General features: G+C 41.5%; 1 protein-coding gene across 6 annotated transcripts in view; it reads right to left on the bottom strand.

Moving 5' to 3' along the window:
• The window catches only part of LOC120724318 (protocadherin alpha-C2-like), a 213299-nt gene extending 197523 nt beyond the window's left edge, over positions 1-15776 (bottom strand). Inside the window, exons 1-2 of one of the 6 annotated variants that reach the window (XM_040016466.1) lie at positions 6309-6785; positions 3357-6222 (exon numbers count right to left, since the gene is read on the bottom strand). In XM_040016466.1, the coding sequence (XP_039872400.1) occupies positions 3357-5708 (2352 nt within the window). In that variant the 5' untranslated portion in view covers positions 5709-6222; positions 6309-6785. The other 5 variants (XM_040016471.1, XM_040016457.1, XM_040016441.1 and 2 more) reach the window with 5 other exon arrangements.
• Positions 15777-16015: the final 239 nt, after the last annotated feature.

Raw genomic sequence — 16015 nt, 5'->3', positions numbered from 1 at the left:
TCTTACCTCTTCAGAAGGACGTTTCCTATCAGGAAGCATTAGTGTATTTGCATGACTGCCCGGTACTATAGTAGATCCTATACTCATTCTGGGTCCAACGAGCATGTACCGCTTCTCTCCTGATCTGTACTGGATGCTGTGACACAGTGTCCCATCATAATTAGTCTCTGGCAGATATTTAGAAGTATAGTCTGTGGATTTGGAGCACTGCATTGCAATCAGCACGATGATACTGACGAGAAAAAGCACAGAAACTGCGCCCAAAGTTATCATGAGGTAAAATATGACATTACTGTCCTCATCATCTTTTGCTGCACCTTTAACATCAGAAGCTGCAAAAGCCTCTTTGGGCTCCACAAGTTTGACAATCACAGTAGCTGTTGCTGAGAGAGAAACGTTGCCGTTGTCTTTGACTAGTATGAGCAAGTTTTGCTCAGCCTCGTCTGTCTCTGTGAATGAGCGAAGTGTTCTGATCTGTCCTGTATAGCGGTCCAAAGCAAAGAGACTGTGGTCAGTCACTTCCTGCAGTGAAAAGAGCAACCAGCCGTTATATCCTATATCAGCGTCATAGGCTCTGACTTTAGTCACCAAGTGTCCTGCGTTGACGTTTCGGGGAATCTCCTCCACACCTTGAGCAGAACCGTTGGAGCTGAGTGGATACAGGATGACTGGAGCGTTGTCGTTCTGATCCAGGATGAAGACGTTGACTGTGACATTGTTGCTTAGTGACGGAGTTCCAGAATCTGAGGCAACAACTTGGAACTGGAAAGTTTTCAGTGTTTCAAAGTCAAAACTTTTAAGGGCAGTGATTTGTCCATTTTCTGAATTAATATTTAAAAATACTGCGTTTTTCTGTTGACTGCTTTCCTCTCTGATTATACGATACGTTAAAGCCGCGTTTTCATTCAAATCTTTATCTGAGGCAGAAACTGAAAATATCGGCTTTCCAGGCTCGTTATTCTCTACCAGGTAAAGTTCAACTGGATTCTGTGCAAATTGTGGCGCATTATCATTCACGTCTGACACATCAATACTTAAAGTTCTGGATGTAGACAGAGGAGGCACGCCACAGTCTGTAGCTGTTATTGTGACGTCGTAATGGGAAACTGATTCTCGGTCTAATTTATGTTTAATAACTAAAGAGTACATATTATCTTGAAATGACGGTTTTAAATCGAATGGCACATTGTCTGAAAGACTACATATTACTTTACCGTTAAAACCCGCGTCTTGGTCTGTAATACTGATCAAAGCCACCACAGTCCCAGGTTTGGAATCTTCTGATACAATCTTTGACAAAGATGTCACCTCTATCTCAGGTTTATTATCATTTATGTCCAGCACCTTGATAATCACCCTGCAGTCGGTACTCATCGGAGGTTGTCCTTTGTCAGTGGCGTGGACGTCCAACTTGTATACCTCCATATTCTCAAAGTCAATTTCGCCTTTCACGCGAATTTCACCAGTGTCCTTATCTAGGCTAAATGTATCATACAATTTAGGGTCAAGTTCTTCACCAAAAAAATATTCAATTTCTCCGTTTGAACTCTCGTCCAAATCAGTCGCCTTTACGGTAGTTACACTTGTACCCGCATCTACATTTTCAGGTATCGTTACTGAATAAACTTCTTTACTAAATGCAGGATGGTTATCATTTGAATCCAGGACTATGACTGTGACATTAAGAGTCCCTGATCTCGGTGGATTTCCTCCGTCAGTTCCTGTCAGTATCAGTTTGTGTTCGTTCTCCTTTTCCCGATCCAGAGGCTTTTGTAAAACTAAGAATGGTATCTTATCTTCTCCCCTCTCTCTAATTTGCAAACTAAAGTGATCGTTATGGTTTAATTTGTACGTTCGTACTGTATTAGTAACAACATCTGGATCATGTGCAGTTGGCAATTGAAATCGTTTACCTTGGAGAGTTGATTCAGGAATTTCTAATATTTTTTCTTCATCAGGAAACCTTGGTGAATTATCGTTTACATCTATTATTTCCACTCCTACATAATGTATTTCCATGGGGTTTTCAGCTACCAATTTTAGGTTTTTAATACATGGATGTATTTTTTCGCACAGCTCTTCTCGGTCGATATTTCCGTGAACATACAGAGCGCCATTGTTCGGATTTACTTCAAAATGAGCATCTTCAGCTCCAGAGACAATACGAAACCGTCGTTCCTCTAATGAACTGATGTCCAGTCCCAGATCCTTTGCCACATTCCCAACAACACTTCCTACCTTTACTTCCTCTTGAATTGAATATTTTATCTGAGCTGAAACCCGCTCCACACAGCTGAGCATCAGAGAAAAGCTGATAGCAAGCCACCAGCACTGCGTTCCTCGTCTTTGTCCTCTTGGCTCCATCGTTTTCGTTAAGATAACAAAATATGTATCCACTCAGAGGTCTTTACATCCAAGACCGTGGTCTAACATTAATTTTTCAAAACATAACATCCACTCTGAAATATACCCAATATTCCGAAGCTTCCCATGTATAAATCACGGCTACACTTGTGTCTGTGGATAGTGTCGTCTCCTTTCTGTCCACCACAACAAAACCTCTGTGGAAGGGGCAGGACCAGTGCTATTACACAAAAACTGGATGCTGATATGACACTGACACCGTGTGGATTCAAAAAATTAAGGAATTTTTACGTTTTGAAGATTTTTTTTGTTTGTTTGTTTGTCGTTGTTGTTGTTTGTTTGTATATTAAGATAGTTGAGAATTTACGCAATAACAGGACCCGGAATGGGCTTAGGGCATTTGGGTCATCTACTTAATCCAGCGCGCAAGACTGGAAACAGTATTACGGACTATTTTTAAAATATACCATCAAAAAATCAGCAATATCAGTGTGTTTGCAAATTGGATAGTTCCATTGTGCTTATTACGTATTTATATAGCTTTTCAAGTTGCAAAGACAGGGAAGTGTCACGATCAAAGCTTTCAGTTCACGTACCCTAATCATAATAGTGAATATTACCTTCCATAAATACAACGTTATTCAGGTATGCATCCCTCCTTTACTACAAAAATACTTACATAAATAAAAATAACAAAATAAGATAAAATAGGATAAAAAAATTTAAAAAAAAATTCAGAATAAAGAAATTTCTTTCTTGCCTTTCTTTACGGTACCAGTACACTGCACTTAGGGAGAACCAAACAAAATATGATTTCCTGTTATTTACCGGCACTGCAAAACTTCAACACGGATATACAGAACACTGATTAAAATTATTTGCATTATATAGTAAAATGGACCGCATGTTTTATCTCCAAAGAGAGTGGTGTTTGCCAGGAGGGAATTTTGTTTTCATTCCCGAAACAGCTTTAAGTAAAAACGTGCTCTTACCTCTTCAGATGTTCTTCTCCTATCAGGAAGCACGAGAGTATTTGCATGACTGCCCGGTACTATAGTAGATCCTATACTCATTCTTGGTCCAACTAGCATGTACCGCTTCTCTCCTGATCTGTACTGGATGCTGTGACACAGTGTCCCATCATAATTAGTCTCTGGCAGATATTTAGAAGTATAGTCTGTGGATTTGGAGCACTGCATTGTAATCAGCACGATGATACTTATGAGAAAAAGTACAGAAACTGCGCCCAAAGTTATCATGAGGTAAAATATGACATTACTGTCCTCGTCATCTTTTGCTGCACTTTTAACATCAGAAGCTGCAAAAGCCTCTTTGGGCTCCACAAGCTTGACAATCACAGTAGCTGTTGCTGAGAGAGAAACGTTGCCGTTGTCTTTGACCAGTATTACCAGTTTATGCTCAGCCTCGTCTGTCTCTGTGAATGAGCGAAGTGTTCTGATCTGTCCTGTATAGCGGTCCAAAGCAAAGAGACTGTGGTCAGTTACTTCCTGCAGTGAAAAGAGCAACCAGCCGTTATATCCTATATCAGCGTCATAGGCTCTGACTTTAGTCACCAAGTGTCCTGCGTTGACGTTTCGGGGAATCTCCTCCACACCTTGAGCAGAACCGTTGGAGCTGAGTGGATACAGGATGACTGGAGCGTTGTCGTTCTGATCCAGGATGAAGACGCTGACTGTGACGTTGCTGCTTAGTGGCGGAGTTCCAGAATCTGAGGCAACAACTTGGAACTGGAAAGTTTTCAGCGTTTCAAAGTCAAAACTTTTCAGGGCAGTGATTTGTCCATTATCCGAATTTACATTCAGGAAAGATGTAATAGCATCCTGTAGACCATCACCTCTCACGATGTGATATGTAATCGCTGCATTTTCATTCAAATCATCATCAACTGCGCTCACAGAAAATATTGGTGCGCCCGGGGTGTTGTTTTCTATCAAATACAACTCAAATGGATTCTGACTAAAAACTGGTGTGTTATCATTTACATCTGACACCCGAACACTCAGTGTTTTCACTGTTGAAAGCTGAGGTTCACCGCAATCAGTAGCTGTTATTGTGATATCATAGCGGGAAACAGTTTCTCTGTCTAAACGGCCCTTTGTAACGAGCGAGTACATGTTTTCCTCAAGTGATGGCGTCAGATCAAATGGAACATCCTGTGATACTTTACAAATAACCTTCCCATTAACGCCTGAATCTTTGTCCACAACGCTGATGAGAGCGATGACAGTGCCGGGCTTTGAATCCTCTGGGATTAAACTGGACAGTGATGTTACTTCAATGTCTGGTTTATTGTCGTTCACGTCCTTTATTTTAATCACAACTCTACTTTCGGCTTTCCAGGGTGGCTGACCTTTATCTGAAGCCTGCAAATCTAGCCTGTACAGCTCTGTTTCCTCAAAGTCTACGTTTCCCTTTACACGAATCTCACCGGTGATGCTGTCCAATTCAAAGGTGTCGTGCACTTTTTTCTTTTGTGTTTTTCCAAAGTTGTATTCAATTTCACTATTCAAACCTTCATCCTTATCTGTAGCGTTTAATTTTATAACTTGGGTCCCTTTTGGTGCATTTTCATCCAGTGACACAGTATATACATCTTTGCTGAACACAGGTCGGTTATCATTCGCGTCTAGCACGGTGATGGTTAAATTAAGGCTTCCTGATTTCGCTGGACTCCCCCCATCAACGGCTGTTAACAGTAAACGATGCTCCGCCTTTTGCTCTCTATCCAAAGACTTTTTTAGTACTAAAAAGGGCATCTTGTCCTCTTCACTGTCTCTGAGTTCAATATCAAATAAATCCGTGGGATTCAGTGTATATTTTCGAAGTGATTGTGCACCAAAATCAGGGTCTCGGGCAGCATGAATTTGGAAACGATTACCTGGAGGCGTATTCTCTGCTATTTCCAGTCGCTGTTCGCTTTCTGGAAAAGTCGGCGAATGATCATTAATATCGGTTATTTCAACTCCAACATAATGTATTTCCAGTGGGCTTTCAACAACAATTTTCAGGTTTATCAAACAAACCTTGCTTCCATCACAGAGCTCTTCACGATCCATTTTTTTGCCAACATACAACACTCCATTGTTCTGATTTAACTGAAACAGATAGTGATTTGGACCCGAAACAATACGGAATTTCCTGCCAGTTAAGCTGCTGATCTCTAGTCCTAAATCCTTTGCAACATTTCCAACAGGGTATCCCACCTGAACTTCTTCTGGAACAGAGTATCTTAACTGCGCCAAAATCCTCTCCGCAAAGCACAGCAACACAATCCCGGCGATCCACCAGCAGTTCACGCGGTGTCTTTGTCCTCCTTCCCCCATCCCGAGGTAAATATATAAGGGCTTTCTCGGAGGCAAACTCAGTTATCCTATCGCTTATGGAGTCAGTCTCATTAGAACATTTTCACGATTCTCCAAAAGATGAAATTCTATTAACGAAGATTTACTGCTTTTGGTTTTATTTGATATCTAGCCTCCTCTGCACACTCCCTGTGTACACCTCCACCAGATAGGAACCACAGATGGGCAGGGCCTGTGCAGAATGAAGCGCACAACCATTCCCTATGCCATACCGACACCAAGTGGTTACTATAGTATGATACGAAACGCTTTGGATGAAGCTGAAGCCTGCCTGTTACAGCTGGTCACCTTCATATCTGGTATTCTGTAAGTAACGCAAAAATGTGATTCAAATAGTTTTTATTAAAAAGCAAATAGGATCAATAATAATCCCTTCAGTCGAGAACACTTATAGAGGACTCAGTCGCGCCTACTACAGACTTTCTGAAAGGGATGTATTTAAGTCAGGGCAGACATTCATTTGTAATGGTGGTCACTTTTGACCGGGAACACCACGGATGTAACACAGTTGATTTTTGGTTGTTTTTTTTTTAAACTAAAAAAAAAAACTAAAAGTTCAACGAAAGAGGTGCTCATCACTTTTATATGTTCAAGTGCATAGTGTGGAGGATTTCATCCGGACTCGAGGCAATCGGATGTAAAACAAAGTATTTGTGAGGTTTTTTTATTTGTAAATCGGTCAGATTTGACCCGAACACGACAGGAAGGTTAATAACGCTATTAGAAAGCTTTCTTCGTGTAATTAATTTAAAAACAAAACCTCTTCACTTACTTAAACTGATTATTGTTTGTCGGTAGCAAAAAGACAAGCAGTTGGACTTTATCAAGGAGAACAGAGTGACTTCGGAAGCATGAAAAGTTCATCCAGCTAACCAAAGCGATGTTTCTTAATATTTAAATCTCAGTTACATATTGCAGATAGGAAAATTTGAACAAGACATGCTTTAAAAAATACATTGTGACAAGAGTTTCAGGGACAAAATTGCAGCAAAACATTTATAGGAACGCAAGGATAAACAGGGTTGTGCAAAAGTTTGGTATTAAGGCCTTACCTCTTCAGTAGCGCCTCTTCTGTCGGGAAGTGCGAGTGTATTTGCATGGCTGCCTGGTACTATAGTAGATCCTATACTCATTCTGGGTCCAACTAGCATGTACCGCTTCTCTCCTGATCTGTACTGGATGCTGTGACACAGTGTCCCATCATAATTAGTCTCTGGCAGATATTTAGAAGTATAGTCTGTGGATTTGGAGCACTGCATTGTAATCAGCACGATGATGCTGACGAGAAAAAGCACAGAAACTGCGCCCAAAGTTATCATCAGGTAAAATATGACATTACTGTCCTCATCATCTTTTGTTGCACCTTTAACATCAGAAGCTGCAAAAGCCTCTTTGGGCTCCACAAGTTTGACAATCACAGTAGCTGTTGCTGAGAGAGAAACGTTGCCGTTGTCTTTGACCAGTATTACCAGTTTATGCTCAGCCTCGTCTGTCTCTGTGAATGAGCGAAGTGTTCTGATCTGTCCTGTATAGCGGTCCAAAGCAAAGAGACTGTGGTCAGTCACTTCCTGCAGTGAAAAGAGCAACCAGCCGTTATATCCTATATCAGCGTCATAGGCTCTGACTTTAGTCACCAAGTGTCCTGCGTTGACGTTTCGGGGAATCTCCTCCACACCTTGAGCAGAACCGTTGGAGCTGAGTGGATACAGGATGACTGGAGCGTTGTCGTTCTGATCCAGGATGAAGACGTTGACTGTGACATTGCTGCTTAGTGACGGAGTTCCAGAATCTGAGGCAACAACTTGGAACTGGAAAGTTTTCAGCGTTTCAAAGTCGAAACTTTTAAGGGCAGTGATTTGTCCATTATCCGAATTAATATTTAAAAATACTGCGTTTTTCTGTTGACTGCTTCGCTCTCTGATTATACGATAAGTTAAAGCCGCGTTTTCATTCAAATCTTTATCTGAGGCAGAAACTGAAAATATCGGCTTTCCAGGCTCGTTATTCTCTACCAGGTAAAGTTCAATTGGATTCTGTGCAAATTGCGGCGCATTATCATTCACGTCTGCCACATCAATACTCAAAGTTCTGGATGTGGACAGAGGAGGCACGCCACAGTCTGTTGCTGTTATTGTGACGTCGTAATGGGAAACTGATTCTCGGTCTAATTTATGTTTAATAACTAAAGAGTACATGTTATCTTGAAATGACGGTTTTAAATCAAATGGGATATTGTCTGAAAGACTACATATTACTTTACCGTTTAAACCCGCGTCTTGGTCTGTAATACTGATCAAAGCCACCACAGTCCCAGGTTTAGAGTCTTCTGATACAATCTTTGACAAAGATGTCACCTCTATCTCAGGTTTATTATCATTTACGTCCAGCACCTTGATAATCACCCTGCAGTCGGTACTCATCGGAGGTTGTCCTTTGTCTGTGGCGTGGACGTCCAACTTGTATACTTCCATATTCTCAAAGTCAATTCCGCCTTTGACTCGAATTTCACCAGTGTCCTTATCTAGGCTAAATGTATCATATACTTTAGGGTCAAGTTCGCTTCCAAAAAAATACTCAATTTCTCCGTTTACACCCTCATCCAGATCATTCGCCTTTATCACAATTACACTTCTGTGCCTTTCTACATTTTCTGGTATCTTCACTGAATAAACCTCTTCGCTAAAAAAAGGGTGGTTATCATTTGAATCGAGGACTATGACTGTGACATTAAGAGTCCCTGATCTCGGTGGATTTCCGCCATCAATTGCTGTCAGTATCAATTTATGCTCATTCTCCTTTTCCCGATCCAGAGGCTTCTGTAAAACTAAGAATGGTATCTTATCTTCTCCCCTCTCTCGAATTTGCAAACTAAAGTGATCATTATCGTTTAATTTGTACATGCGTACAGTATTAGTAACAACATCTGCATCGTGTGCAGCTGGCAACTGGAATCGTTTACCTGAGAGAGTCGACTCGTAAATTTCTAATACTTTTTCATCATCAGGAAAGGTGGGCGAATTATCATTTATATCTGTGATTTCCACTCCTACATAATGTATTTCCATGGGGTTATCAGCTACCATTTTTAGGTTTATCAAACACGGGGAAATGTTTTCACAGAGCTCCTCTCGGTCGATTTTTCCATGAACCTGCAAGAGACCATTGTTCGGATTTACTTCAAACTGAGCATCTTCAGCTCCGGAGACAATACGAAACCGTCGTTCCTCCAGTAAACTTATGTCCAGTCCCAGATCCTTTGCCATATTCCCAACAACACTTCCTATCTTTACTTCCTCTGGAATTGAATATTTTATCTGAGCTGAAACCCGCTCCACACAGCTGAGCATCAGAGAAAATCTGATAGCAAACCACCAGCACTGCGTTCCTCGTCTTTGTCCTGCTGCCTCCATCTTTCGATTAGACAGCAAACAGCGCATCCACTCACAGGTCTTTACATCCAAGATAATGGTCTAACATTAAATTATCAAAACATCCAGTCAGAAATATACCCCATATTCCGAAGATTCCCACGTAAAAATTTCGGCTACACTTGTGTCTGTTTAAGATCCCGTCTCCTCTCTGTCCACCAGAACAAAACCTCTGTGGAAGGGGCAGGGCCAGTGCTATAACACAAAAACTGGATGCTGATATGACACTGACACCACGTGGACTCAATTTTTTTAAATTATGACTTTGCTCATTATTTGAAGGTTTTTGTTTGATTTGTGTTGTTATCGTTGTTGTTTGTTGTTTTGGGGGTTTTTTGTACAATAAGATAGTTGTGCTTTGTATGCGGCCCTCTGCAGTGGTCTTACTGCACCTGAGTCGTCTACTTAACCCAGCAAACAAAACTATTGACATCATTGAAAACACAGGCCCATGTACCGTTTTTAAAACATACCATTAAAAATCTACAATATATATATATCACGTTACTTTTCTGAACTACACAACTTCAATATGGACATAAAGAACACTGATTAGACTTATTTGCTTTGCATAGTAAAAATGGGTCGCATGTGTTATCTCCATAGAGAGTTGCCAGGAGGGAATTTTATTTTCATTCCCGAAACAGTTTTATTGAAAACATGGTCTTACCTCTTCAGTAGCACCTCTTCTGTCGGGAAGTGCGAGTGTATTTGCATGGCTGCCAGGTACTATAGTAGATCCTATACTCATTCTGGGTCCAACTAGCATGTACCGCTTCTCTCCTGATCTGTACTGGATGCTGTGACACAGTGTCCCATCATAATTAGTCTCTGGCAGATATTTGGAAGTATAGTCTGTGGATTTGGAGCACTGCATTGTAATCAGCACGATGATGCTGACGAGAAAAAGCACAGAAACTGCGCCCAAAGTTATCATGAGGTAAAATATCACGTTACCGTCCTCGTCATCTTTTGCAGCACTTTTAACATCAGAAGCTGCAAAAGCCTCTTTTGGCTCCACAAGCTTGACAATCACAGTAGCTGTTGCTGAGAGAGAAACGTTGCCGTTGTCTTTGACCAGTATTACTAGTTTATGCTCAGCCTCGTCTGTCTCTGTGAATGAGCGAAGTGTTCTGATCTGTCCTGTGTAGCGGTCCAAAGCAAAGAGACTGTGGTCAGTAACTTCCTGGAGGGAAAAGAGCAACCAGCCGTTATATCCTATATCAGCGTCATAGGCTCTGACTTTAGTCACCAAGTGTCCTGCGTTGACGTTTCGGGGAATCTCCTCCACACCTTGAGCAGAGCCGTTGGAGCTGAGTGGATACAGGATGACTGGAGCGTTGTCGTTCTGATCCAGGATGAAGACGTTGACTGTGACATTGCTGCTTAATGACGGAGTTCCAGAATCTGAGGCAACAACTTGGAACTGGAAAGTTTTCAGCGTTTCAAAGTCAAAACTTTTCAGCGCAGCGATTTGTCCATTATCCGAATTTACATTCAGGAAAGATGTAATAGCATCCTGTAGACCATCACCTCTCACGATTTTATATGTAATCGCTGCATTTTCATTTAAATCATCATCAACTGCGCTCATAGAAAATATTTCTGCGCCCGGGGTGTTGTTTTCTATCAAATACAACTCAAATGGATTCTGACTAAAAACTGGTGTGTTGTCATTTACATCTGACACCTGAACACTCAGTGTTTTCACTGTTGAAAGCTGAGGTTCACCGCAATCAGTAGCTGTTATTGTGATATCATAGCGGGAAACAGTTTCTCTGTCTAAACGGCCCTTTGTAACAAGCGAGTACATGTTTTCCTCAAGTGATGGCGTCAGATCAAATGGAACATCCTGCGATACTTTACAAATAACCTTCCCATTAAAGCCTGAATCGTTGTCGACAACGCTGATGAGGGCGATGACAGTGCCGGGCTTTGAATCCTCTGGGATTAAACTGGACAGTGACGTTACTTCAATGTCTGGTTTATTGTCGTTCACGTCCTTTATTTTAATCACAACTCTACTTTCGACTGTCCAGGGTGGCTGACCTTTATCTGAAGCCTGCAAATCTAGCCTGTACAGCTCTGTTTCCTCAAAGTCTACGTTTCCCTTTACACGAATCTCACCGGTGATGCTGTCCAATTCAAAGGTGTCGTGCACTTTTTTCTTTTGTATTTTACCAAAGTTGTATTCAATGTTGCCATTGGAACCTTCATCCAAATCTGTAGCATTTAATTTTACAACAAATGTTCCTATTGGTGCATTTTCATCCAGTGACACAGTATATACATCTTTGCTGAACACAGGTCGATTATCATTCGCGTCTAGCACGGTGATGGTTAAATTAAGGCTTCCTGATTTCGCTGGACTCCCCCCATCAACGGCTGTTAACAGTAAACGATGCTCCGCCTTTAGCTCTCTATCCAAAGGCTTTTTTAGCACTAAAAAGGGCATCTTGTCCTCTTCACTGTCTCTGACTTCAATATCGAATAAATCCGTGTGACTCAGTATGTATTTTCGAACTGAATGAGCACCAAAATCAGGGTCTCGAGCGGCATGAATTTGGAAACGAGTACCTGGAGGCGTATTCTCTGCGATTTTCAGTCGCTGTTCGCTTTCTGGAAAAGTCGGTGAATTATCATTAATATCGGTTATTTCAACTCCAACATAATGTATTTCCAATGGGCTTTCAACAACAATTTTCAGGTTTATCAAACAAACCTTGCTTCCATCACAGAGCTCTTCACGATCCATTTTTTTGCCAACATACAACACTCCATTGTTCTGATTTAACTGAAACAGATCTTGAGTTGGACCCGAAACAATACGGAATTTCCTGCCAGTTAAACTGCTGATCTCCAGTCCTAAATCCTTTGCAACATTTCCAACAGGGTATCCCACCTGAACTTCTTCTGGAATGGAGTATCTTAACTGCGCCAAAATCCTCTCCGCAAAGCACAGCAACACAATCCCGGCGACCCACCAGCAATTCGCACGGTGTCTTTGTCCTCCTTCCTTCATCCCGAGGTAAATATATATGGGCTTACTCGGAGGCAAACTCAGTGATCCCATCGCTTATGGAGTCAGTCTTATTAGAATATGTTCACGAGTCTCTAAAAAGTGAAATTCCATTGACGAAAATTTACCGCTTTTGGTTTTATTTGATATCTAGCCTCCTTTGCACACTCCCTGTGTACACCTCGACCAGATAGGAACCACAGATGGGCAGGGCCTGTATAGAATGAAGCGCAACCATTCCCTATGCCATACCGACACCAAGTGGTCACTACAGTATGGTACGAAACCAAAACAGTTCACCTGTTCCCTTTTCCCGCCACTTTACTTTTGACTTTTTGAAGTCTAACGCTTTGGAGGAAACTGAAGCCTGCCTGCTACAGCTGGTCGCCGTCATATCTAGTATTCTGTCAGAAACTCAAAACTGTGAGTCAAATGTCTTTTATTAGCAAGTAAATAGGATCAATAATAATGCCTTCAGTGGAAAATACTTAAAGGACACGCAATCCCGCCCACTACAGACTTTCTGATAGTGTATAATTAAGTCAGGGCAGACAGGAAAGATATACTGTATGTTCCAAAGAAGCGGAGCGTAAGAATGCTGAGAGAAATGGACATCTAAACGTTATTTGAAAGACCGGTGAAGTGATTGTTGTCTTAAATGGTTCATTCCCCAGAATTAAACAATTTCAGCACATTGGACAGCGCAATTACGCTGACACAGTCAAAAGAGGAAATATTTATAACGATAACTGCATTTATCATTTTTGTTTTTCTTTTTTTAATAACACTGTCTTCACTTACTTAAACTGATTAATGTTTGTCAGCAGCAAGCAAGACAAGCAGTGGGACTTTCTTGAAGAGAACAGATTGGCTTCGGAAGCATATACATTTTTACAGCTAACTTTAACCGATGTTCCATAATACATATATGTCAGTTACATAATTGGAACATTGGAACAAAAGTGAAACACATGCTTTAAAAGACCACATTGTAACAAGAGTTTCAGAGACAGCATTACAGCAAAAAATTTAGAGGAACACAAGGATAAACGTGGTTGTGCATAAGATTGGTATTAAGGTCTTACCTCTTTAGTAGCACCTCTTCTGTCGGGAAGCACAAGTGTATTTGCATGGCTTCCTGGTACTATAGTAGATCCTATACTCATTCTGGGTCCAACTAGCATGTACCGCTTCTCTCCTGATCTGTACTGGATGCTGTGACACAGTGTCCCATCATAATTAGTCTCTGGCAGATATTTGGAAGTATAGTCTGTGGATTTGGAGCACTGCATTGCAATCAGCACAATAATGCTGATGAGAAAAAGTACAGAAACTGCGCCCAAAGTTATCATGAGGTAAAATATGACATTACTGTCCTCGTCATCTTTTGCTGGACTTTTAACATCAGAAGCTGCAAAAGCCTCTTTGGGCTCCACAAGTTTGACAATCACAGTAGCTGTTGCTGAGAGAGAAACGTTGCCGTTGTCTTTGACCAGTATTACCAGTTTATGCTCAGCCTCGTCTGTCTCTGTGAATGAGCGAAGTGTTCTGATCTGTCCTGTATAGCGGTCCAAAGCAAAGAGACTGTGGTCAGTCACTTCCTGCAGTGAAAAGAGCAACCAGCCGTTATATCCTATATCAGCGTCATAGGCTCTGACTTTAGTCACCAAGTGTCCTGCGTTGACGTTTCGGGGAATCTCCTCCACACCTTGAGCAGAGCCGTTGGAGCTGAGTGGATACAGGATGACTGGAGCGTTGTCGTTCTGATCCAGGATGAAGACGTTGACTGTGACATTGTTGCTTAATGACGGAGTTCCAGAATCTGAGGCAACAACTTGGAACTGGAAAGTTTTCAGCGTTTCAAAGTCAAAACTTTTTAGTGCTGAAACCGTTCCGTTTGCTTCGTTTATATTTAAAAACGTGGTTATAGTGAGCCCCGGGCTCATACGGACAAGTGAATATGTCACTGCCGCGTTTTCACCTCCATCCGCGTCAGTAGCACTGACTGAGAAAATGGACATTCCTGCCTTGTTATTTTCAAGTACATAAAAGGTATACGGGCTTTCAGTGAAAAGAGGCCTGTTATCGTTAACATCTTGCACCTCTACCTGTATTACCTTCGTTGATGACAGAGTTGGGTTTCCTAAATCCTTAGCTGTTACTGTAATGGTATACATATGCGTTGTTTCCTTATCCAGGTAATCTTTGGTAACCAAAGAGTATGACTGACCGTCAGGGGAGGGCTTCAAATCAAAAGGTAAATGAAGGGGCACGCTGCAAACCACCTGTCCGTTCACACCTGAGTCAAGATCCGTCACACCCATCAATGCCACCACGGTTCCAGGGGGCGCATCTTCTGGAATGCGACTCGAAAAAGATGTGATTTCTATTTCTGGTGGGTTATCATTCACATCTTCCACTCTAATAATTACGCTGCAGAGTGTGGACAGAGCCACAGCACCTTTGTCCGTAGCCAGTACTTTAATCTCGTAAACTTGGGTTTCCTCGTAGTCCAGGCGTCCTTTCACAGCAAGTTTTCCAGTTTTACTATCCAAATCAAACGTATCGGACGAGAGTCCTCTAAGTTTACTCTTTAAAGAATATTCAATCTCACCGTTCAGCCCTTCGTCTGAGTCAGATGCATTTACCGTCAGCAGAAATGTTCCAACGGGTGCGTTTTCCTTTATTGTTACTGTGTACTTTTGTTTTTCACACACTGGTGGGTTGTCATTAATGTCAGATACAATAACAGTAACATTCATATTTCCAGATTTTGATGGTTTTCCTCCATCTGTAGCTGTTAATAGTAACCAATGCTGAGCTGTATGTTCTCTATCCAAAGGTCTTTGTAATACTAGGAACGGAACTTTCCCGTCATCCCCAAATTCCTCTGTTTCCAAACGAAAATACTGGTACGGATTTAGCTTATATGAATGTAATGAATTCAAACCCACATCTAAATCGTGTGCTCCTTCCAGCTGAAATCGAGACCCCACTAAGGCAGACTCCAGCACCTCCAGTGTGTAATTTTCTTCAGGAAATTTCGGCGAATTGTCATTTACATCGAGGATTTCAACTACGACCTGGTGCATTTCGAGTGGATTTTCTACAACTGCTTTTAAATTCGTGACACATGGGGCAGTTTTTGCACACAGCTCCTCTCTGTCTAATCTCTGGTTCACTAACAAAACTCCATCCCTTGGATTTACCTCGAACAGATCTCGCTTTGTTCCTTGCACAACTCGAAGATTCCTATCAGCCAGTCTCCCAAGATCCAGTCCGAGGTCTTTGGCTACATTTCCAACCGCTGTCCCTGGTTTTAATTCTTCCTGAATGGAGTACCTTATTTGAGCAGAGATTCCTTCTAATTTGGTCAGAATCAGCAGCGCCAGACAAAAGGAAAACCACACATCCTTCCATCGTGCTTTCACGTCCGTGATCTCCATTGTTTGACAAAAGCTTTTTAATTGGCGGTGGAAAAAATCCTTAAACTAGCCTATTTAGGAACTTTTAATTCCCTCGAATGAAAAATAAAGTATAAATGTCTGCGAAAGCCATAATTTTAGCAGCAGGGCGTCTGTTAGGTCGTTCTGTCAAACCGTCTCTTTGGTTGTTACTGAGTATACATATAGAAGAAAAGATGGCCATTCATACGCCATCAGTGTGGTGATATGTAGTGTGATAGCACCACCCGCTGTCACTGTAACGATGCTGCACTGACTAAATAACCTATCCCTTTCAATTTAGCCCGAATATTGTTGCTCAAACATTAGCCCACATCAGCATTTTACACAATACTAAATAGAAATTATGAGCTGACA

The sequence above is a fragment of the Simochromis diagramma genome, unplaced genomic scaffold (genome assembly GCF_900408965.1).
Source record: "Simochromis diagramma unplaced genomic scaffold, fSimDia1.1 OVJJ01000685.1, whole genome shotgun sequence".
Lineage (NCBI taxonomy): Eukaryota > Metazoa > Chordata > Actinopteri > Cichliformes > Cichlidae > Simochromis > Simochromis diagramma.
The sequence above is the reverse complement of the archived record's forward strand: the minus strand, read 5'-3'. Positions and strand labels throughout refer to the sequence as shown.